At 48.1% G+C, this 23402-nt stretch overlaps 2 protein-coding genes across 5 annotated transcripts; one reads left to right on the forward strand and one right to left on the reverse strand.

The window, feature by feature from the left end:
• On the reverse strand, window positions 1-7355 carry Lrit1 (leucine rich repeat, Ig-like and transmembrane domains 1). The gene is made up of 4 exons (XM_050140712.1): window positions 7234-7355; window positions 4651-5117; window positions 2557-2862; window positions 1-977 (listed from the first exon to the last, which is right to left on the reverse strand). Exons 1-4 carry the CDS (start codon window positions 7353-7355, stop codon window positions 1-3), a joined length of 1872 nt encoding a protein of 623 aa, XP_049996669.1.
• Window positions 7356-10598: 3243 nt separating this feature from the next.
• Window positions 10599-22171, forward strand: Rgr (retinal G protein coupled receptor). Of its 4 annotated transcripts, none has more exons than XM_050140716.1 (7): window positions 10599-10677; window positions 12114-12270; window positions 13158-13306; window positions 16724-16877; window positions 18265-18382; window positions 21481-21594; window positions 22049-22171. In XM_050140716.1, exons 1-7 carry the CDS (start codon window positions 10599-10601, stop codon window positions 22169-22171), a joined length of 894 nt encoding a protein of 297 aa, XP_049996673.1. The 4 variants fall into 4 exon arrangements, with proteins under 4 accessions (XP_049996673.1, XP_049996674.1, XP_049996675.1 ...); XM_050140717.1 differs by having other exon boundaries at window positions 13185-13306; XM_050140718.1 differs by lacking the exon at window positions 21481-21594 and having other exon boundaries at window positions 13185-13306.
• The last annotated feature ends 1231 nt before the right edge of the window (window positions 22172-23402 follow it).

A 23402-nucleotide genomic window follows, 5' to 3' on the forward strand; every position in this document is an offset into this window, starting at 1 on the left:
TCAGCAGAAGTACTCATTGATGCGTCTGCCACCCCTGACTCCCAAGAGCTGCGAGTCCAGGCTGGAGCGCGCTGAGAGAAGCCTGTCCGCCTCACTGAGGCTGCTCCGGGACAACTCCTCTGAGCCATCCTCGCTGTGGCCCAGTCTTTCCAAATTAACATAGGCACCGGACGCCTCCACGGAGCCCCCGGTGCGGCACTTGTGGCAGCGTCTTCGGAGAGCCCCGCAGCAAACCAGGAGGGTGGGAGGCAGGGCAATGATGGCTGCCACGCTGATCACCACCATGTTGATGAGCCGCTGGGTGCCCTCCGCATCTACCACCTCGTCAGTAGAGAAGATGACACACTGTTCCTTTGTAGGCACCAGGCCCCGCACACAGACACATGCCACATACTTGGTCTTTGGGGCAAGCCCCTCAATAGTGACACTAGTCTTCCCAGGCTCCACAGTCATCCTTCGCATGTCACGCTGCCCAAAGACCGCATAAAGGACGCTAAAGGCGGTCGTGTTCCCAGCTTGAGGGGCCTTCCACACCAGCAACACACTGTGGTAAGTATCTCCCACCACCTTGAGAGACCTGACCATCTGGGCCCCCTGGTGTTCTGCTCGCTCTCTGGAGAACTCTCCTGGGACATCCATCTGAAAGTGCTGGAGCTCCAACTCCTCCTTTATGCTGGGCACCGAGGGCTTGTTCGCCAGAACTACGGGTTCCGGAATATGGGGGACATGCCTGGCCACCAGCTTGTTGTTGTAAGCAGCAGCTTCTGACCCCTCTCCTGTCTTTGGCCACAGGGCCCCCGGAACCCCACTATATTCTGTAGAAGTCTGGGGTTCAGTGACAATCAAGGAGATAAGAGTTTCAGAAGCCCCTAGAAAGTTCTTGGCCTGGCAGATGTAGTCTCCAGAGTCGAAGAGAGACACAACAGGCAGATCCAGCAAAGTCCAGCTTGAGCCATCACTGGAAACTTCCTGGTGCACTAGAGAGAGAAGAGGCAGGAATGAAGGAATTGATGAATTATCTTCACGGGCTCCCTTCTAAGGCCAATGTCACACACAGTCCCTGGTCTACACACACTATAGTGAAAACCACTCATTCCAAGAAAATAGTGGCGTGCACTCAAATCTCAAGTCCCTCACGGCCCACTTTACTGGGTTACTCAAGGACAAACTGCTTAAGGGCAACGAATTGCCTGTAAAGTTTAATCTCTTCAGAGTTTACCCTTCGGGTTCTAGAGCGTGGCAAAGGGGTCCCATCAGGGCACAGGCAAGTGCCTTAAAGGTAGGTTGGTTCAGGGGCAAGTATGAGAAAGAGAGGACAATCCGGAAGCGCCATAACCACCTCTGCACACCCCAACTGACCCATCGAATTAGCATCCTCACCTTTGTGTTGTTACACAGTGGAGCCTTCTGCACCGAACTGACCTAAAATCCCTACCCTAGAGCAACAGTAGTCAGCCTTGTTGAGGAGCCAGAAGAAAGCTGGGGGTGATGGGAAATTTTCCGGTTAGGTGCTAAGAAATGATTTCTGCTCGACTTGTTTTCTGCCCGTGTCTGGCTGTGACTTTCGTCCCTGATGTCATTGTAACAGAAATGACCCATCTCTGCCCACGCCACTCAGCCAGAATAGGCATTTGTCCACACCACTCAGCCAGGGCTAGACTGACTGGAATCCCAGCTTCTTCATATATGAGCTGTGAAACATGGGGCAAGCGTTTACCTCTCAGCACTTCCATTTATTTGTGTGAAAAAAGAAAAGATAATCAGGTTGCTTTTTACAATTTTGGTTTGGTTTGGCTCAGTGGAGGGGTTGATTCTGACAGACAGTCCCATGTAGCCCATTTTACTAACCCGTAACTCTGTGTAGCTAAGATTGACCTTGAATTTCTGATCTTCCCACCTCCCAAATGCTAGGGCTATAAACCCAGATCACCAACCTCACTGACTTTTTCAAGTTCAAAGGCATCATGGACATAATTTACTTAGCACAATGTTAGACCCATAAGATTACAAGATCTTAACAGATGGCAATTCCATCACTATTTAACCCGGATGTTTCTGGGTTAATATTTTAAAGGAAAAACCTGCTAAAATGTTAAATACACGAAAAGTATTTTCTTCCAAAAAAAAAAAAAAAAAAAGAAAAGAAATTAACTTTGTGCTGGGCTGTGAGCACATACCTTTAATCCCAGCACTCAGGAGGCAGAAAGAGGCAGATCTTTGAGTTTGAGGCTAGCCTGGTCTACAAGGACAGTCAGGGCTACACAGAGAAACCCCGACTCAAATCAAAACAAAACAAATTAACTTCGTATTGCTCCTAACATGGGCCCCGGGTTTCTGATAACTAAGTCACTAAGGAGAAGTGACAGGATGCACTGAGAGCCATTGTCACAACCAATGTCCAGCATGTGAGCAGATTCTAGCCAACCTCATTCAGACAAATCAGAGTCCAACCTGGCTTGCTCCAGTCCCTGCTAATTTTGTCCGCTCTCCATTTGGGAAGCTGACCCACCTGTATGAACCCAGCACTCAACACAGACGGCCTTGTTGCTCACACACCTGTGCCATTGAGTGGGCGTCCGTTGCCTCTTCTCCAGCTCATCTCAGGACCTGGGATCCCTGTTGCTCCACAGCGTAGCAATACTGTGCTACCCAAGGGGGACATGATGCTGGTCACCCCCGGACGGAGCTCTGGGCTCTGACACTTTCTCAGCTCCAGCTGGCTGAAGGCCACCCCAGCCAGGGTGCGTGGGCTGGCGCACCTCAGTCTAGGCTCGATGAAGACCAAGTTTAAAGTCCAGCCTTCTAGCAGATGAACTAGGCCATAGAGTCGACAGTCACATACCCAGGGATTGTCCTGTAGCCCTGCAGAAGGGAGAGAGCAAGCAAGAGGTTCATGCTACATCTCCAGGTCCAGCTGCATGTTCCCCTGTTCCCCTGAGAAAACGAGGCAGTTTTTCTGCTCAAAGTCAGCAGAACTGACCTCCAGTCCCAGCTCCTTGCCTTGCTAATATGTGACCCGAGACTTGGTTCAGCGACAGCACTGTTTTCTGAGACGGTTTCTTTCTTTATAAATAAACTGTTTACAATATCAAGAATTAGAGGACACTCACAAATACTCCCTGGGTCTGAGGAGATGGCTCGGTGAATAATAATCCAGCCTTGCTGGATGAGCCTGAGGAACAGTATGGATTTCCTAATACACGTAAAAGCCAAGCAGGCATGGTGGAAGCCTGCAGTTTTCACACTCGGAAGGCAGAGGCAGTGAATCCCCAGGGCAAGCTGTAGTTAAACCAGCTGAGCCAGTCAGCTCTGGGTTAGTGGGAGACCCTGCCTCAATAAATAAAATGGAGACTGACCATGAAAGGCAAGTGACATCTATTTCAGGTTTGCACATTCATATTCGTGAACACCTGCTTACACACACTATGCCCCTACACATGCAAGCATGCATACACACATGCTACATGCACATAAATATGCAAAAAGACTTAGTGATCATATGATCATAGTCTCACACACTAGGGACAAAGACTGAAAATTGTACCGCCTGCCTTAGACGCGATCAAATGGATGATAGAAATTTTCACAGGTGTACTGGATTATCTCTCAAGTTCACTTCTCACCATCCATCCTTCAGATGCATTTGCACACACACACACATACTAAGAATGCATGGCTGAGAATAGTCTCCAGTACCGAAGGTGTTGGTGAGATGGTGAAAACAATCTAAAGACCTGTGAAGGGCGGAATGGCTGCTTTACTGTGGAAGATGAACCTGCTCATTGCGGTTGTTTAGGAAGATCTCAGAGGTGTATTGTTGGATGAAAAAATCGGTGCTGCTTAATACATACAATATGATTTTCAAAAAAAAAAAATTGACAGCAGGGCCTGGAGATGGCTCCGTGGTTAAGAGGACCTGGCACCCACATATAGGCTCACACCCATCTATAACTCCAGATACGGGGGATACAGCGCCCTCTTCTGGCCTACGAGGGGACCAGACACACATGTGATACACAAATACTTCAAAAATTGTAAGAATACGCAGCTTTTCTTTGTGTGTGTGTGTGTGTATATATATGTGTGTATGCACGTGTAAACATGGTGTAAAAGATAAGAATCTTGTAAGTAAACATGGTGATTAGCAGGCTGTCCTCGGGAGAGGGATTAGGAAAAGGGACCAAGAGATCATTAGCCTCTTTGCTTTGTTTTTCATGGCTTTTCCAGTTACCCATCAGCCCCAGGAGCAGGCAGTTGCCCTGGGCAGCAAAGGCTTGCTTATTTACTTGGTAAACTTTTGGTTTATCAGGAGCAAGGAAGGATAGAAGAGGCAGAGGGTCTAGCTGACATATTTCACCGTCTCATTCCATCCTGAGCTGGGAAACTGAGTTTAAATGGGCCACACATTGGTTGTGTGACTAGGAACCTCCCAAGTCTCAGTTTTCTGATTTCTGGAATCTGAGCTGGCTCGGTTTGTCTGGAACTACTAAACCCGAAATTAATGTCGACATCATTCCATGGTCCCTCAAGTATGGACGATGAGCATGATATCAGTCATGATATCATCAGACTCAGAGAGGCTTAAGGAATTGCCTTAAAAACCCAACATGCACCGGGATGGTTCTTGATGATGGATGCCATCTTGATTACCTAGGACTAGCCTGGCACGGTGGCCGGAAAGGAAGGGTCCGGTCTTCAGGTGAGCCCAGGTGTCCAGCAGCTCCAGAGGAAGCCTCATCAGGTGGTTGTTGGAGAGGTCCAGGAAAGTTAGGTTCTCCAGGAAGTGCGCAGCCTCAGGTGGCAATGTCAACAAGCGATTGGCCTGCAGGTCCAGCAGCTGCAGCTGTGGAGCATCCCTGAGCGCCGCCCAGGGGAAAGCAGCCAGACGGTTCCCAGGCAGACGGAGCTCCCTTAGGCGGCGCAGCCCCCTGAGCATGAGGGCGCTGAGCTCGCTGAGAGCGTTATAAGGCAGCCATAGCTGCTCCAGGCGGCTGAGAGACCTGAAGGCCTCTCCAGGCACCCTGCGGATGGCGGTTCGCTCCAGGCGCAGCCTGCAGGTGTCCGGAGGAATTGAAGCTGGGGGCAGGGTCAAGTCAGGGTCGCTGCACACCACTGTCCTGGTCACAGAAATGGGGGTGGGGGTGGGGGTTGAACAAACATTCTTCACTTATGCTGCCCCAGATCTGCTGGTTAACACAGATACCAAACACAGTGTCTAGTAGGCTCGGGAGAGAGCACCCCAGATCATGGAATCAAAGTCACAGTGCCTGCCCATTGCTGTTGATAATCTAGCCAAAGAATAGAGACCTGAATGCATACATAGAAAGACCCTAATACGTAATACATAGACATGCAGTGTCTGTCTGTATGGGTAGGATGTTAACAAAGAAGATGGCTTCGATACAGGTAAAGGAAGGGACTTCATAGAGAAATTGTCCCTCAATGCGGCCCCGGGGAGGGGTATGGTCAAGGGAGGGCGTACAGGGTCGAAAGAGCCTAACATGAATCACCCTAAAAAACTGGGCGCTAAGAGAAAGAGAAACATCTATTTAGATGCCTATGTTGCCCCGACCAAGCCACCTCCCAGGATGCACAGCTGCTACTGTAATTCCCGGAGGCTCACATATTGTGTTCAGGATCCCAGCGTGAAGCAGGAAGGGAGCTGGGGTGCTGCTCTACAAGGTTAGAGCTGGGTTTGAGGAAGGCATCTGGCATACAGAAGGGGCTTTATCTCAGTGTGCTGCCCGTTCCTGTGACCACTAGAGACTGGGGCTTCTCTGCGGCTTTCCATGGCCTCACTGCCCTCACGGGACAATGTGCATTTAGCTAAATGTCCTGCTCCCCATGCATGGCAGAATTCCTGGAGTCTTAAAATTAGATCCATGGATCTTTGTGAGTTTGAGGCCAGCCTGGTCTACAAGAGCTAGTTCCAAGACAGGCTCTAAAGCTACAGAAAAAACCCTGTCTCTCAAAACCAAAAGCAGCTGAAAAAAAAAAATAGATCCATGGATTCTGGTACTGGTTCTACCACCAATGGCATGTGACATTGAGGCATTTGCTCTCTGTGGATGGTGTCACTTTTGTGACCAGGGTGACAAAAGCACCCTCACCACACTGTCCTTAGTCATCAGCCATTTTCCAGGTTGATTGAGCATCATTACGGATCAGCCCGTCTTACTTAGTAAAAGCAAATTTACTTCCCATATGAATTAAGTCATCAAACACATCAAAAATAGAATGCCTTCTTTCCTCCGGAACAGACAAGTTCTCTTTTCTGGAGGTTTCTCTCCGTTCTCAGCCTCCATCAACCCCAATCAAGCCAACATCGAGAGGAGGGTAGTTCCAACAACAACAATTGCACGCTCAGAAATGATGAGTGGTTCTCCAGCATTCAGTGAGGCAAAGAAGATAGGATGATGAACGCCACAAGGTTGAGAAGTTGGTAGGAAAAGCCCCGCGTGAGGGACTGAAGTCCTTGAACCCATTAGAAACTAAGTTTCCTCCTGAATAAGCCAAGGACATTGAGGAAAGATGACTTAAAGTTCTCTGACGAGAGCAAGAAAATGAGCTCCACTAGAAAGGCAAGAGTCCACCAACCACAGTGGCTTTGCCTTCCAAGGCCCATGAAGAGGAGAAGAAAGCACGAGGGAAAATCAAGGAGCGGGCTGAGGAAGGAGGGAGATTCCTGCTATGAAATGGGCATTTCTGGCCCTGTAGATAATCAAGTGGGAGGAAACACAGGGGGAGGCATGTGTCCTACCATGGGGTAGGAGGCAAAGTCACCTGAATGTGATTGGGTGTCTTGCGGAGGTCACGCGTGAGAATGGGAGATGCCGAGAAAGAAGGCTGGGAGATACAAAGAGGAAGGAAAGAAGGAAGGAAGCAGATGAAGGGAAAGAATGAGAGAGGGAAGAAACTTCTAGACTTCAAAAACAGAGCTTCACCCCACCAGAAACACAAAGAAAGGCTCAGGAAAAACTTCCAGATCCTGGCCCCTGCATGTCCCACACCTCGTAGGCAGAGTAAACCCCCTGAGTACACACTGCTTTCCCAAGACGTTGGGTCTCAAGGGTCCCTGATCCAGGATGTCTACGTGTATCAGATAGCCTCAGGTGGGAGCAGGTGACTCATGAGTAAGTGGACAGCTGCCAGACATCCAACCCCAGGCAACTCTGCCTAGCTGGTGGATCTGTGAAGGTTTGATGGCCCATCCCACACCTGGAGGCGTCCTACCTGGCCTTGCTGCCGTCACTCAAGATGTGCAGGCTGCAGCTACATTGAGAGGGACAGAAGCTCCAGGCCTGGTGAGGTCCCCCAAGTGCTAGGAGCCAGACCATGCCTAGGGCCACCCACATGACTTCTGGCTCCTCTTGGGCCCAGGCAGGGAACCTGTCCCCGGGAATGCTCCGTCCTGCTTGGCCAGTAAGTCCAGCAGCTACCAACTTGCTCATCACTCTCCAACCCCCACCCAAGGCCATGGGATAAACACAGGCTGGGGATTAGGGAGGGAGCCCCAGTCCCGGCACTCAGCAGCTTATTGCTCTCTGAATCACCCAGTCTTGAGGGGAGGGGAGAGAATCCCTCTTAAAGCCACAGCCCCAGGCAGAAGAAGCTGGGGCGCAGCAAGATAAAGCAGATGGGCAGCTGCCCAGAGGCACGTGACTAGCTGGCTAGCGGATTGGGCTGTCTGTTTGCAAAGAACTTCATTTCAACCAGGCCATGGGTAACAGATCTGTCTGTCTCCTTGGGGTGCAAGGCTCAAGGAAAACAAACAAACAGAACTGTGGTCTCTCATAAAGGTCTTTGAAAATTGTCTCCTATGACAGTCTCCAGAAAAAAAGTAGGAGTGACAGGAAGCAAGGCCTTCTGAAGTGAATGCAAGCATTAGCAAGAGTCCACGCTTCAGGGCACAACCTCTGTACTGTACTCAGATCTCAGATCACCAGTTACAGAGGAAAGTAAAGCTTTTCTACCTGAGAGCTGCTGAAAATTAGCCCAGGCTTGCCCATCGGTGGCTGTCTGGGGGACAGAGCCTTCCCACAAACTGTACATTTCCGGAACTTACACGCACTTGCTCACCGAGGAGCTGGGAAGACTCTGTATTGCTGGAAGACGTTAGTGATGTCTACCTTGCTCAAGAACAAGGGTAACCACTGCCATTCCTGAGCATCCCAAAGAGCTCAGTCTCAGATATCAGTGGGCTACCTTTTGAGGCATTTCCACCCATGCTTACAGTAAGGGGGGGGTCACTGCAAGGAGAACGGGGTCTGCCCTCCTCAAGGATCACCCACCAGGAAGGGTCCTAGAGCTGGATCTCACAGAGGTTTTTATTTGTTTTCTCTTCTCCAACCCCATCCTACAAAACCTTCCCAAGATGCTAGGGAGGAGGGAATTTGAGATCTCCTGAAAAGTCACCCATTCACTGGCTTTGCTTTCTCCCTCAGAATACTTAGTCCTCTGGCTTTTCTGGTAGATTCCACAGTCTGGCATGCTTAATGGCCTAGTCAAGCCTAGGCTGGTGAGGTTGGACCCAGGAAGACACCTGGGGACTTGCTAGATAGTTTTATGTCAACTTGGTAAAAGTTGAAGTCATCTGTGAGGAGAGACCTTCAATTAAGAAGGTCATTATAAAATCTGACCGTATGCAAGCCTGTAGGACATTTTCTTAATAGTGCTTACAGGGGAGGACTCAGTCACTTGTGGGTGGGGCCAGCCCTGGGCTGGTGGTTCTGGTTTCTATAACAAAGCAGGCTGAGCAAGTCATGTGAAGCAAACCAGTAAGCAGCACCCTCCATGGCCTCTGCACCAGCTCCTCCCTCTAGGCTCCTGTCTTGTTTGAGTTTCTATCCTAACTTCCTTCAGTGATGAACAGTAGTGTTGAAGTGTAAGCCAACAAACTCTTTCCTGCCCAAGTTGCTTTGGTCGTGATGTTTTGTTGTAGCAACAGTAACCCTAACTAAGACAGAACACAGTGACTTCTAGAAGCCTGTCTAGACAGGACCATTTCCCAAAAAAGATGCTTTTCATACCTTCTCTTTCTATCCAGCCAATAGCATTTTCTTAGTGTTAATACAGTACCTCTCATCCTCCTTCCAAAATCAAAGACGTCCCTGCCTGCTGCCACACCCAGGCTGCCTTTTCTTCTTCTTTGGAATGCCTTCACTCAGACTTCATTTAGTTGACTCTGTACTTTATTCCTAACTTTGTCCCTTCTCTTCTTTCTTGATGTCTTTGGGGATCTTGTGGGCATGAGAAGACAGCCATAGGTGTTAACCAGCAAGGTAGAAATCAGAAAAGAGTAGGTAAGGCCCTGGAGGATGTAGCTGCAACTTTGGGCTCAAAGAAGCATTAAGTTCAGACTTAGGTAGGGAAGGTTTGTGACCTGGGCAGAATGAGTTGCTCTTCTAGAGGGGATCAGAGGGTGCCAATGTGAAGCGGTAGTGCCTGGAAGGTAAGGATCACTGCAGCTCCACTTCCGGCTCACTGCATGGCCCTGGGTTGATTCCTAACTCATCTATCTCCAGTCTTTTCATCTGAAAAGGAGGGGCCCTGGCATCTCAACCATGGGGTTAGTTTGAGGAGTCTTCTGATGGCCACCCTTAGTGTGGTCCCTAACTTCAGGAGACATGAGCTATTTTGTTAATAGCCCTCTGGGACTTGGTTTCTCCATCTGAAGGTTAGTTGTTGCACAGATCACTGTTTTCTGATGTGGATTTCAATATGAGCAGGTAGACAACTTGTGTCGAGACCTTGTGTGGAGAAGCCAAAGTGTTAAATCAGTTCTGAGGCACTTTGAAAAAAGAGTGCAAGCCATCCTTCATCCTGGGAGATACTTTATGCATGCATAGCTCCAAGGTTGTGTGGGAAATAGGAAGTGAAGCCCCTAAGTCTAAATCCACAATGTATTCAAACCAGCACTTAACTAGGAAAAGGCAAGGAGCACAAATGCCTAAGCTGAATAGATAATGACCCAATGGTTGCAATGCAGAGCTATAGCCAGTAGTGGCGGCTTTGAAACCAGAAGCTGAGGGTCTGATCCTTGTTAACACTTGTTTTTATGGCAGCATATGATGTCAAAAGCATCACCCTTCCCTGAACACTTGCCTGTATATGCCAATGGACACACACACACACACACACACACACGTACACGCACACGCACATGCACATGAACGCCCAGACATTTAGCTTGTCAGTAACTGTGCACATAGGAGGACCTGGTCACTATCCAATTCTCAGGGACAGCTGCAGCTCAAATCCTTTCTTCCGCTTCCCTCTCTTGGTTATGTAACCCGTTCCCAATTCGGCTTTTGGTCACACACCATTTAGATCCTAGACCTTAATCCTGCCCAGGGGGCTGAAATGAACAAGGCCGGGCTCATTCCAGATTCACACAGGCACCACTGTCCTTCTGCTGAATGAATTCTTTCTGTGTGAGCCAAGAGGAAGACTTAGAAGGGTGAGGAAAACAGAAGGTGTTCAAAGTCTACCCTAGTAAGCACCATGTGCCAGCGGGTGGGGTAGCCCTTTATAAAGGAGGACCCTGGCTTCAGAGAGCCAGCAGAGAGCTGGGTGGCCGACGAGGAGGGTGTCCAAGGATGGCAGCAAACAGGGCCCTGCCTGCTGGCTTTGGGGAACTCGAGGTGCTGGCTGTGGGGACAGTGCTGTTGATAGAAGGTGAGCTAAGCAAGACCTTGGGTGAAGCGAGGACCCAGTGGTTACCAGAATCCAGGCCACAGCCGTGGAAGGGGAACGCCATCCTGGCTGCCTCTCCTCTGGATCCAGGGGTTATTCTCATCCCCCTTAGGATGTAGCATGCTGTGTAGAAGCCAGGATAAAGAAGTCAGGCAAGGGCCAAATACAGAGCCCTTTGGACAGGCGATAGCTGCTCAGGAGGTGACTGGACCAGGCCTGTGCTTTTCATGTCCCTCAAGCCAAGAGAAAATTTAATCCATTTCCCAAGAAATTTTGCTGAGACTGTCTTATAAGAGCATGTTCTCAGAAGTCTCCAGATATAAACAGTTCAGCTGACTACCCACTGGGGGACGTTATCAGGGCATTGCCTAGTCAGAAATGTGTGTGTGCAGAGGCAAGTTGAATCATTAGTATAAAATCATGGTTTAACTAGATATACAGGGAATTTAAGTTCTTTAGCCCCCGGCCACCTCTGCCTTAGTCTGCCACTACCCCCACCAGGTCTATATCAACAACCAGAGTTTTTACTCCAGCAACAGCTACTTAGGTTCAAGAGATGCCTACCTCAAGCTAGAATCTCTAAGATGCTCAGTGAGTACAGAAATGGGGTTCTCCCCAAAGCCAGGCTGGTGGGGTACAGTCTCCATTCAAACCGAACCCAGAAGAGTAACTGTGCATTCTTTCACACGCGCAAGGACTGACAGTGGGGGAGGGAGTGACCATTAGACCCTGCAGATCCTGGACATCGTGGAGTGGGCCCCATTTTCTGGGAACCCTTCAACTTTGCCTGCTTTTTGGGTCCTCTAATATGCTAGGGAATTTACTTCATGTCTTTATATTGCTTCTCTTTCTAGGATTCTTTCCAATGAACTGACCTCCACAATTTTAAAGGAAAAAGCTTTCTCTCTCCATCATCCTTCCTCCCCCCTCCCCCCTTTAGCAAGAGTGGGATGCTACTGAGGCTGTAACCCAGGGCTTTTCACAAGTCAGATAAGTTCTCTACCGCTAAGGAGATGCCTAGTCCTGTTTTGACCTTTTAGCTTTGAGGCAGGGCTAGATAGGCTGACCTTGGACGTGCAATTCTCCTGCCTCAGATTCTTCAGTATCTTGCCCAGCAGGTTCAGCTCTTGCTCTTTTAAAACAAGAAGCTAAGGTTAAGGAAGTTCAAGGAACAGCAAGGGAGTGACCAAGCTGAAATTGAAGGTCGGGTCTCTGCTTCTCAAGAACCCCTCCTGCAGCTTCACCTTGTTGCCTGGTGTCCTGGGTCATCCCACCAGAGTAGCAATTGAAAAGATGCGTGAGAGGGTGCTGAGGTGGAATCTGGGAGGTTCCTGAAACTCCACCCACCCCAGACCCTGCTTCTGATGCCCACATGGGCCTCACCTCGGTGCCAGCCTCGATATCACCCTTCCTTTCAGCGCTCTCTGGCCTCAGCCTCAATGGCCTGACCATCTTCTCTTTCTGCAAGACTCCAGATCTGCAGACTCCTAGCAACCTGCTGGTACTGAGCCTGGCCCTGGCAGACAGTGGGATCAGCCTGAATGCCCTTGTTGCAGCTGTATCCAGCCTCCTCCGGTACCAGCCCCTTCCCCTTCCATAGTCTCTGAGGCCTCGGGGTTTTAAGTAAACAAACCAGAGCCTTTCTTTCTACCTATAGAAAACTGTCACAACGTCAGAGGTTAAGTATGCGGAATTAAGTTAAACTCAAATTCCTGGTTATTGATGAAGACTTAGCCAGTGTCTGTAATTGCAGGGGTTGCTCAGACCTGATCAAAGAGACGGTGGACTGGAGGGATTCAGAACCTGAGCCCTGCGTTCAAGGGGCTGAGCCTTGAGTCCTTGCTTTATCATTTCCAGTCCTGGGATGCGTCTACCAGTTACATATTACGACCTAATTCATATGTTCTTTTAGATGTACTGGTTTGATTATTTACAAACAGCTTGAACTAATAATACTCTCTGGTAGGCCCTAAGTAGGTGTTTGTTAAAACAAACAGGATTTAGACCAGTGTCTAGTACCTCATGTGCACACCAGGGTCTTGTCATATGGTCTGTAAAGGTGTCTTACTGATGAAGTCTACATCAGTAAGAATTCCTCCTCTCACATCGAACCAGTACTTCTTCCTCAGCTTCACCAAGAAAATGAGAATCCAAGATTTGGGGGTTTACCCTCTAGGTTTGCCTTCATCTGTTGTGGTACCCTGGATAAGAAATTTTGTTTCTCTTGGCCTCAGTTCACCTACCTGTAATGAGCAGGGATGAGACAGATGATCATCCCAAAGGACCTTTTGGCCCATTGGTGGTTCCTTAGCCCACTGACCTAAACCCCAGGGTCCCAGTTCCACCATGGGAAGACACCATGGGACCTTAATAAGGTCCTCCTTGCAGGAGCAGGGATAGTGATCCAGAAACCTTCCAGCTTCTTCTGGGCAGGTGTGGGTGGGGGGAAGGATGGAGGGAAGGTTCATTACTCCCATTGTTTCCCACAGGCGCTGGCCGTATGGTTCAGAGGGCTGCCAGGCTCACGGTTTCCAGGGTTTTGCAACGGCACTGGCAAGCATCTGTGGCAGTGCAGCCATCGCCTGGGGTCGCTACCACCACTACTGCACCCGTATGTCTGTGGGCCTGCTGACTGTGGGGACACTGAGCGTAGGAGGATAAAAGAGAGGGCAGGGTGGTCAGTACTCAATTCAGCCCAGTGTTTTCCAAACAGGAGAGTGTGGTTGGGAGGGAGGCCACATGCACATAACGTACTGCATTCATTCCAGAAGAGGAGGAAGAGGGAGGGTGGAGAGGCCTGCTTTGAGATGGGCATTAGAAAGACTGTGTCTGCCCTTGCTACCGTCTTGCTTCAAGGCTTTGAACCTCAGTTTTCTTCTCTGCAAGATTATTTTAAAAAACAATCTTTAGAGATTCATCTTGAAAATAAAATGAGATCATGGGCATAGAAGACATCCTGGAAGTCAGGTAAATTTGGGGGACAGAAAGAGGGTGAAGAGTGTGTGTGTGTTTGTGTGTGTGTGTGTGTCAGAAGGTGGTGTCTGCGTGTGTTCCCACCTCGCCATTTCATGGGTCATGGCAGAGCCACATGAAGATGAACCCAGTCCTAGATTTCCCAAGCCTCATTGTAGATTTTGTCATTAGTGCGCCACCTGCTCTGTTGTCTTTTTTTTTTTTATTTGTTTTGAGGCAGGCTCTTATGTACCCCACCTGGCTCCAGACTCCCTGGGAGTGCTAGGATGACCAGCGTGCCCTTCCAAGCCTGCTTCATGCACTGCTAGGGATAAACCCAGTGGCTCACACACGCCAGGCAAGCACTGTGTTAATGAGCTATGTCCCTAACCCTTGCTTGTTATTTTTTTCCCCCAGCAAATGAGTTACTTTAAAAAATGTCAGACTTTTATTTTAGTTTTATGGGTTTTCTTTTATCTCATTAGTTCTGTTTTATGACTGTCTCAGGCAGCTCAGGCTCCATATGAAGGCAGGGTGACTGAAATCCTGGTCCTCCCATCTCTATTTCCCAAACCAGCTATTATGAGTGTGTATCACTGTGCCTTGCCCAGTTCTCTTTAGAACTTATTTAGGATCTGGTTATATAGCTCAATTGGTAGGGCCCTTGCTTAGCATCTACAAGGCTTTGGATCTAGCCCTCAATTCCACAAAAACCTGGAGTAATGGTGCACACCTTTAATGCCAGCACTTGGAGGATGACACAGCCAGAACAATCAGGAGTTCAAGGTTGTTTTCAGTTACTTAGTGAGTTCAAGGCCAACCTGAGTTACAAAAAACCTTATCTCTGAAACAACAACAAAAAGCTAATTTTTATTCTTCTTAGTGTCCTATTCTAAATGATAGCTGTGAAATCACAGGTGTAGTGTACTTAAATTTCAGTACATGTTAAAACACACAACATTACGACTAGCAGAGAGAGGCACATGAGCATACTTTTGAAGAACTGTAGTTCAACTGACCTAGATGGAAAACCTCCAGTGTACAGCCTAAGAAACAGGCATAGAGAAGAAAAAGAAGGTAGTCAACCAGCCCCATGACACTAGCCCAGTAAATAGAGCTGGCATCGAGTATGGCCAGGATGTCTCCAGAGGTTGTAAATTCCTTTCTCAACTGAGTCCAAGTCTTGCATGGTGGATTTTATCAGCATGAAGGCTCCTTTAGGGTCCATGACCCCCACAAGCTAACCTTCAGGCATCAGGAGCCACCCTCTTGGTGAAAAACTGCCTTGATTTTATTCTGAGTGATGATAAGCTAGCCTCTCCTGTTAACATGGCTTAGGGGATCGCTCTTTATGGTTCCCATACTGCCTTTTCCAAATGTCCTCAGGATCATCACAACATACACAGAAACATACACACACATGCACACACACACGCACACACACACTCACATGCATGTGCACACATATGCACAATGCGCACACACATACGTATGCCTACACATTTGTAGACATGCATACACACATACGTGAAGGGACGGGGGAGGAAGAGAGAGAGAGAGAGAGAGTCTTCTCTGGGAGTCACAAACATCTCTTCACTTAACCTCCAACCCCACCATGCCTTTGCATCCAATTCTTTTCTGCTTTGGGGAGTGCAGCAGAACAGCCTGAAGACAGGGACTAGTGAGGAGGGAGGCCAGGATCACCTGCTCCATTACTGGGTGACATGAACACTCTATCATGGAAATGTTTTTCATGCAAAAAGGCTTCTGCCCCATGTGGGCAAAGCTGGATATTAATTACCCCGCTCTCTGATGGAGTAAAGGGTGCCTTAGTTGGCCTGGGATACTATAACAAAACACCAAAGAGCAGATGGCTTAAACAACAGAACTCTATTTCTCTCAAGCCTGAGATCATGTCTGGTCTTGCTTGGTATAATCCCTCTTTCTAGATGTTCACCAAACTACATCCTTGTTTGTTTGTTTGTTTGTTTGCTTTGAGACAGGGTTTCTCTGTGTAACAGTCCAGCTGTCCTGGAACTAGCTCTTGTAGACCAGGCTGGCCTTGAACTCACAGAGATCTGCCTGCCTCTGCCTCCCAGAGTGCTAGGATTAAAGGTGTACGCCATCACTGCTGTGCACCAAACTGCAACTTCACAAGGTCATTGCTCTCACGTCTGCCCTTATATGAATATGAGAGTTGTGAACTACACTGCAGTCTAGAAAGATCCATACTAAAGGACCATGAGGCTCACTCAGGACTCCCCATTCGTGATAAATGAGCTCCCAAAGTTTTACCTTTAACAGCCATCACACAAGATATTACACTCTCAGCACTTGCATTGGAGGACACCACCTATCTTTAGCAGGGAAGTGCACATTCAAACAAAGTTCATCTGGTGTATTATCAAGAGAGGCTAGGTGTGGGGTGAGGGAGGTTGTAAACCAGCTCTTCTATGCTTGTCCTATCGGGAGCCCTGTCTTCTACCCTGGGGTCAAAAGGGCTCAACAAATAATCCACAGAGAGACAAGGACACCTGGGACAGATATGCTGAAGACAGGCCAGTCAAAGAGGCTGCAGAAGATAGAGAACAGGACCACGGCAGGTCAGTCAGGCTGGACCACATCACACCCTAAGAGGCTGTCAGTACAATAGCTTCTGCCAGCAGTCCTGAGATCAAATCCAGGTCCCCGAGCTTCTGTAGAACATCCTGAGAGCAGACACATGCCTCTCAGCAAGCACCCCTCTACCCAAACTACCGCATAGATCTCTTCCTCAACCTTGGCCTTGGGTGACACATCTGCCTTTTGTCTTCACTCCCTCCCTCCTCCTCTCTGTTCTCTAAGGATGATTTAGCATATATGAGGAGACCATCACTTCCAATGATCTCTTTTGTTCATGATAGCCCTCAAACGCAGAGATCTTCATGCTCATTATGGAGAAAACTGAGGTTCAACGATACCCATGCTATTACTATTGGACTAGGGATTTAGGGACTCTGCAGTGACAAAGTCCGTTCTTTTTCACATAGTCAAGCTATCTCTTTACAACCTATCTTTCGTTCCTCTATCTCTGCAGGTAGACAGTTGGCATGGAACACAGCCATCCCTCTGGTGCTGTTTGTGTGGCTATCATCTGCCTTCTGGGCATCCCTGCCCCTGATGGGCTGGGGCCACTATAACTATGAGCCTTTGGGGACATGTTGTACATTGGACTATTCTAGAGGTGACAGGTGAGGTGGAACTTGCAGCTTTGAGGATCACTTCCACAGGGATCTTGACTTTAAGCTTCTGTGAGAAGGGTGTTCCAGTTGAAAACTCAATTGGAACAATGTTAACTTTTGGGGAAACCCAAAGGAGCATGACACAGTGGGTATTGGTCTGTGTCAGTCATGACTATTATGGAACTCCACTACCCTTTGGCCCTCTTCAGCACAGGGAGGTGTCGTGGTGCAGAAAGCATAGACAAACATATCTAAAGCACATAAAGACTTTGCCTAGGTGGGGACCTCCTGGCATGAAGATACATTCTCCATTTCCTCTCAGCATGTAATGTGGGCTAAACCCTGTCAAAATAGGATTGAATACATGCAGTATCCCTAACCATGGAATTTTCTTATACTACCACACCATCTGTGTGGCTCTTGGGAGAAAAAGCTTAGAAAAATCCATCAGGTATCAATTTGGGGATTGGTCACAGTGGCTTCTAGCTCCATGCCTCCCACCTCTCCCCATCTTGTTTTCAGCACAGTTACACTGGATTCATATTTTACAGACAAGGCAGATTCATTTGCCCCTCATAGCAGGCTTCTCACGTGAAACTGACCTATGCATTTGGATGGTCCTAATAATGTCCTACAGAACATCACCCAACAAGTACTCCTTACACTTCTCCTTAGTGAACAAGTAAAACGTAGCCCTTGAGTAGCATCCCCTTCATGAAGCCAGGAATGCATCTTTGTGACTCCCAGTTGTTTCTGGTCATCCTCCCAGCTCCTCGAGGCCCTGAACCGAGACCACAGGCTTTTTGGCAGTCCCTTTAATGAGTTGTCCATTGTTGATTTTTGAGACACTAGGTCACACTAGCTCAGGCTGGCCTGGAATTCACTCTAGAGCCCATGCTGGCAGTGAACTTGTGGCAATCCTCCTGCCTGGCCTCCCAGGTGTGAGTCACCATACCCAACCCCTTCACTGATTGCTTAAAGAGATAGTACCCAGTCTCCAGCATCCATGGGTTATTTTCAAATCTTTGTGCAAATCAAGAAATGTCCTTGGATATTCTTTTCTCTCGGCCCACTGATACCTTCAGAATTTAGTGAATATATTTCCCAAATTGAAGAATTCCATCCAGCCTTGGCCAACAAGATAGCAGGGCTGAGCATTTGAGCTTGAAAAATAAATCCTTTCTTCATCTGAGCTCCTGGTTCCCAAAGGCAAACTTCAGGAAGACCTATGGCTCCTGACTACCCAGGAGAGATCAGCTGGGCACAGGAGCACCTAGTATGAGCGCATGTCTAAGATGGGGTGCCGCCACTCACTGTCCAGCACCGACATGGTAGCATCCTGAGCTGCTGGTATCCTGGATGAGTTGACCTCTGTTTTTCTCCCCTCTGCCTGTAGAAACGAAATCAGTTTCCTCTTCACCATGGCCTTTTTCAACTTCCTCGTTCCCCTCTTCATCACGCTCACTTCATACCGGCTCATGGAACACAAACTCTCCAGGAGTGGTCATCTTCCGGTAAGAAGCCAGCTCCTGCAGCAGGGGGGGGCCGCTGGGTCCTTTCAGAGACCCTGGCAACATTCATGGCACGACAGAAGTCAGGGTTTTGCAAAAGTCATCAGAAAAAAAAACCCAACTTGCATAGATAATATATTGTTAGGGCTAGACAATACCTTTCTGTTGCTCAGATTTCCAAAGCTTAGGCAGCAAGGGCTCAAACAAGACCAATTTGTGCAGACCTTGCAGCCCCAAGATCCAGGCTTCCACATTACATCCTGCAGGCTGCTATGCTTCAGTCTCCCTAGGGATTTGAGGCTTGGCATTCAATTGCAGGACTCTTCAAATGCTGCTTTTTAAATTGCTTTGAGATGTTTAATTTAACCACAGTCACAGGCTATTACCCACCACATCAAACCACACCTGCAAGCACATTTGTCCGAGAAAACGATGCTTTAAAATAAGACCTCCTGGCCAGCTCAGAATCCCGATATTAAAACTCCCGTGCCAGAGATGTTCATTTGACTCTGCCCCTTAATCAATTAACAAATGAGCCGTAACTGGCAGCAAAGGGTTGTTTTTAAGGAAAGCAAATATTGATATTGTAGACATTATAGGTATTTTCCCTTCATCTTTGTGAATCTCTTCTGATGAGCAGAAGCTTTGTCACAGACTGGGAGGAGGCGCCGAGAAGGGAGCTAGAGGACTCACCAGTGCCCCACATTTGGTAACAGCAGAGGTGGATCAAATCCCAGCCCTGGAGTTCTTCCACAAAGTGCTTGACTTTAGTGCATAAAAATATTCTTTTTAGTAAGACAACATGCCACTGAAATTTATTCCTGTGAATTAGAAAACAACATTATGTATTACTTTCATCTGTGGGTCTAACTAAAATGTCAAGGGCTTCCCTGTGACAAAAATCCTGACCCGGACCCTGGAGGCCAGAGCGCTACCTCCTCGATTCTCTTCCACATTGCTCACCTCAACATTAAAAATTATTTGTATTAATTCTTTGAGAACTTCATACAGTGTGGTTTTATTTGATTCAATCCACACTCCTTCCCATAACTCCTCTCAGGTTCACCCCTACTTTCTTCATCCCCAGCTCACGTTCTCTTTTTAAATAACTTAATCCACCAACCCCAATTTGTGCTGCCCATGTAGTTACACCCATGGGACCATCAACTGGAGAATGCTCAGTCACCCTGAGTCCACACCCTTGAAAGCCACCAACTGGCCATAGCTTCTTAGGGGTGGAGCTCATGAACCACTTCCCAACTCCATGCTAGAAAGTTGACTGGCTTGGTTTCATGCAGACAGCCACAGCTCCTGTGGCTTCATGAGTGCAGCTCTCATGTCATGCCCTCAAAGTACTGTTACTCCCATGCTACCTGAGTCTGGGCTTTAACAGTGTGTGCACCACTTTCCTCTATAATTGCTGAACTGGTGTGTGTGTGTGTGTGTGTGTCTGTGTCTGTGTGTGTGTGTGTCTGTGTCTGTGTGTCTGTGTCTGTGTGTGTGTGTTCCATTTTCTTCTATAGTTCCTGAGTGTTCTCTCAAGTGCTCGAGTGTTCTCAACACACAATTGTAAAGATTTGATGCTAAGATCCACATATGAATGGATCGTGTATGCAATGCCTGTCTTTCTAGGTCTGGGTTTCACTTAGTATATTTTCCAGTTCAACCCATTTACCTATGAATTTCATTTTCCTTGCAGCTGAATAAAATTCCACTGTCTATTATTATCCATTTTCATGATTTTTCATCAGTAGGTTGTCTTCTCGACTGTTTCTGTGTCCTAGCAATTGTGAACAGAACAGCTGTGAACATAGGTGAGCATGTGTCTCTGAGGTAGGAAGCAGAGTTTTTTGGATGCCCAGGAGTGATATTATTAGGTCATATGGTAGATCTGTTTCCATAGTGACTGCATCAGCTCACACTGCTCCAACAATGAATGTCATTGCAACTCAATACAATTGATGGGAGGCTAAGGCAGACTGATCTCTGTGAGCTCAAGGCCACCCTGGTCTACACGGGCATACACACATGGAGGTCATAGGACAACTTGCTGAAGTCAATTCTCACCTTCCACCATGTGGGTCCGGGAATTGGAGTCAGATTGTTAGGATTGGATATAAGCGCATTTGTCTACCCAGCCGCTTCATTGGCCTTTCCCACCCCAACTTTGATCTGCACACATGAAACTTTCACACTTATCGGGGGTTCCATCAGCCAGAAGACCACCACCATGATTTCCTCATCTTTCTGAGGCATCAGCTCTGCTTGCCCAAGCATTGGTCACTATCCACGGCACCAAGGTTCCGAGCAAAGCTGGGAGCTTCTGGAGATGGAACTGTCTACTGTAAGGAGCTAGTTTCCCTCCTAGCCTCAATGTCTTCACTACACGTTTTTCTCCAGAAAAGGGCTAATTCACAAGAAAATGAAAACGGTTCCTGGTTCACATTTGAGGAGCATTGGGGGAAGGAGTTCACGTGGCTGTGAAGACCGAAAGTCAATGCTTACTGCCTTTGCCACTCTCAAGGTTTTTGAGAGGGAGTCTTTTACTGAATCTGGAGCTTGCCACTTGGCTCAACTGGGTAACCAGTCAGCCCCATGTATCTTTCTTGTCCCCGCCTCCCAATGTTGGGATTACAGGCATGTGCCACCGCATCTCGCTTTTCACACGGGTGCTGGGCGTCTGAATTTCATCCTCCTGTTTATACAGCAAGGCCTCTACCCAATGAGCTGTATTCCCAGGCTCACTGCTCAACATAGTTTAAAGATTCAACATTGAAGGAAATGTGTCTTCATCCAGTTAAATCTCCTTTGCTATAGAGTCATGTCAAAGAATGTTGCTCACTATCCATCCCACCCCAGTTCCTACCTCCAGGCAACTCAGCTCTATCATACCATTTTATAGACAAGGAAACTGAGGTCAGGTAGGCTTAAATACCAGGCTTAAGACTACCTACCTAGCCTTTCAAGGCAAAGAGCTAATGTGCTACCTAATTCTGCTGGCTCAACCCCTTCCTAGAGCCTGTCCTGTGCTAGGAGCCCTGCCTCTGCATGACTATGGCCACCTAGAGTGAAGGATGCTTCTTCTGATATTTCCTCCCTAGGTGAACACCATTCTGCCAGGCAGGATGCTGCTGCTGGGCTGGGGCCCCTATGCCCTCCTGTACCTATATGCAACCGTCGCAGATGTGGGCTTCATCTCTCCCAAGCTACAGATGGTACAGATTCTTCCAAAGCCCAAAGAATCCCCTACATCTTCACATCTGTCTGTCTCATTGTATCACACCTTCTGGCTTCCTGCTAACTCACCCACTTGGTCTCTTTTTCATTCCCCTCCCTCTTTCTTCCCTTAAATGTTTGCCAAGTACAGAAAATGTTTTTGTTCTGAAGTGCCCCTTCAACCTTTGGGCCATACTGAGATGATAGAGACAGCTAGACATGGAGTGAGCATGTGCTCCGAGACCAGGGGCTGGGATTGACACCCAGGTTGGGCATGGGTAGGATGTGGTAGGGGGTTCTGTGACATTTGATGAACCATAGACATCTACCAAGAAAGACTCGGAGGCTGAGGAATCAAATGATTGGCAGTTGCAAGGGGATGAGTCATAAAGTGGGCCTAGGAGAGACGGAGAGGCTTCAGAGCATTTATCACGGGCTTTTCCAACACAACAGGTGCCTGCCCTCATTGCCAAAATCATGCCCACAGTCAATGCCATCAACTACGCCTTGCCCAGTGAGATGATCTACAGAGGAGTCTGGCAGTGCCTGTCTCCACAGAAGAGCAAGCAGAACTGAACCCAGTGAGATTCTTCAAGGGGCTGCTCACAGTCAAGCCTACCTCTGCAAGCTTGGGCTGAGACCCTGGCAGGAAGATGCCCTAGCACACTTCCCAACAGCCCTAGAGACATGCTGACCCTCATCCAGTAGCCTTAAGAGTCCTGTTGAGTCCAGAATTAGGCTGGACCCAAGAATTCAGATACTCGGTTCATGGAAGGAGTACTAGTCTCTGCCCTTTACTCATGGACAAAGAGGCCCTGGAAACATAACTGTCTCTGAACTTAGTTATCTGAAGCCCAGAGCAAAGACATCATTATGAACTAACAAAGATGCTGTATGGTTGAACAAGCTAACATACTCGCCAAGCACATAAAATGTTTACTGAAACAGAGCTACTGGAATAAGCCCTGGCCATGTTCTACGTGAACCCAATCTTAAAATAAAAGGAGACAAAGCCCTGGGGTTGTTTTTTTTTTTTTTTTTTTTTTTTTTTTTTTTGGAGGGGGGACTCATCTGAGGCTTCCAGCTTTCAAATAACACTTATTGTAACGGTATCGATGGCTTATTCTGCCCTTTGCTCTATGTCCCATATTGTAAGACATGATTTGTATTGTGAGATGACAGTAATGACAATTTGACCATACAGACTGAGGCAGATCATGCAGGTTACATCCTGCCTGAGTCAGTCACCAGCACCAGAATTCAAAATGAGTCCTTGGTTATGTGAGATTTGGATTGAAGTTTGATTTAAAACGTTCCGGAACTCATTGCCAATATTTAAAAAAAAAATGGAAGCAATTGTTTAAGTGTCCAGATGTCAGGAGATGTGGACCCACAGCTCTGCCTTCCTCTTCATGGTGACAGTTTGCAGAGCTCAGGGTGCCTCTTTGCCGAGCCCTTTGCCCAGAACACACAGGGTCCTGTTCCAGCTCAGATGTTCCCTGTAGAGCCCATGTGCTTCTGGGTTTGTGACACTAATGGAGGGGTTCCACCCACCTTTAGATGTTCACCTGTGTCTTCTACAGAGCCAGCAAGTCAGGACCAAGACATACTAGGTGCAAAGTCCTGTGTGAGACCCGCTGTCCTGGAGGAAAGCGGGGATGATTGACAGGGTGATGGAGCCCATGCTGCAAGTCTAATGGTGGAAGGAACAGATGGCCCAGGCACTGTGAGAGATAGAAATCACATCTTATGAAGCCAAGAACCTGAACAGGCCAGTTTCTGGGGATGAGGGGTGGTCATGAGAATA

Source organism: Alexandromys fortis, unplaced genomic scaffold, assembly GCF_014885135.2.
Source record: "Alexandromys fortis isolate MF-2015 unplaced genomic scaffold, M_Fortis_MF-2015_v1.1 scaffold_46, whole genome shotgun sequence".
Lineage (NCBI taxonomy): Eukaryota > Metazoa > Chordata > Mammalia > Rodentia > Cricetidae > Alexandromys > Alexandromys fortis.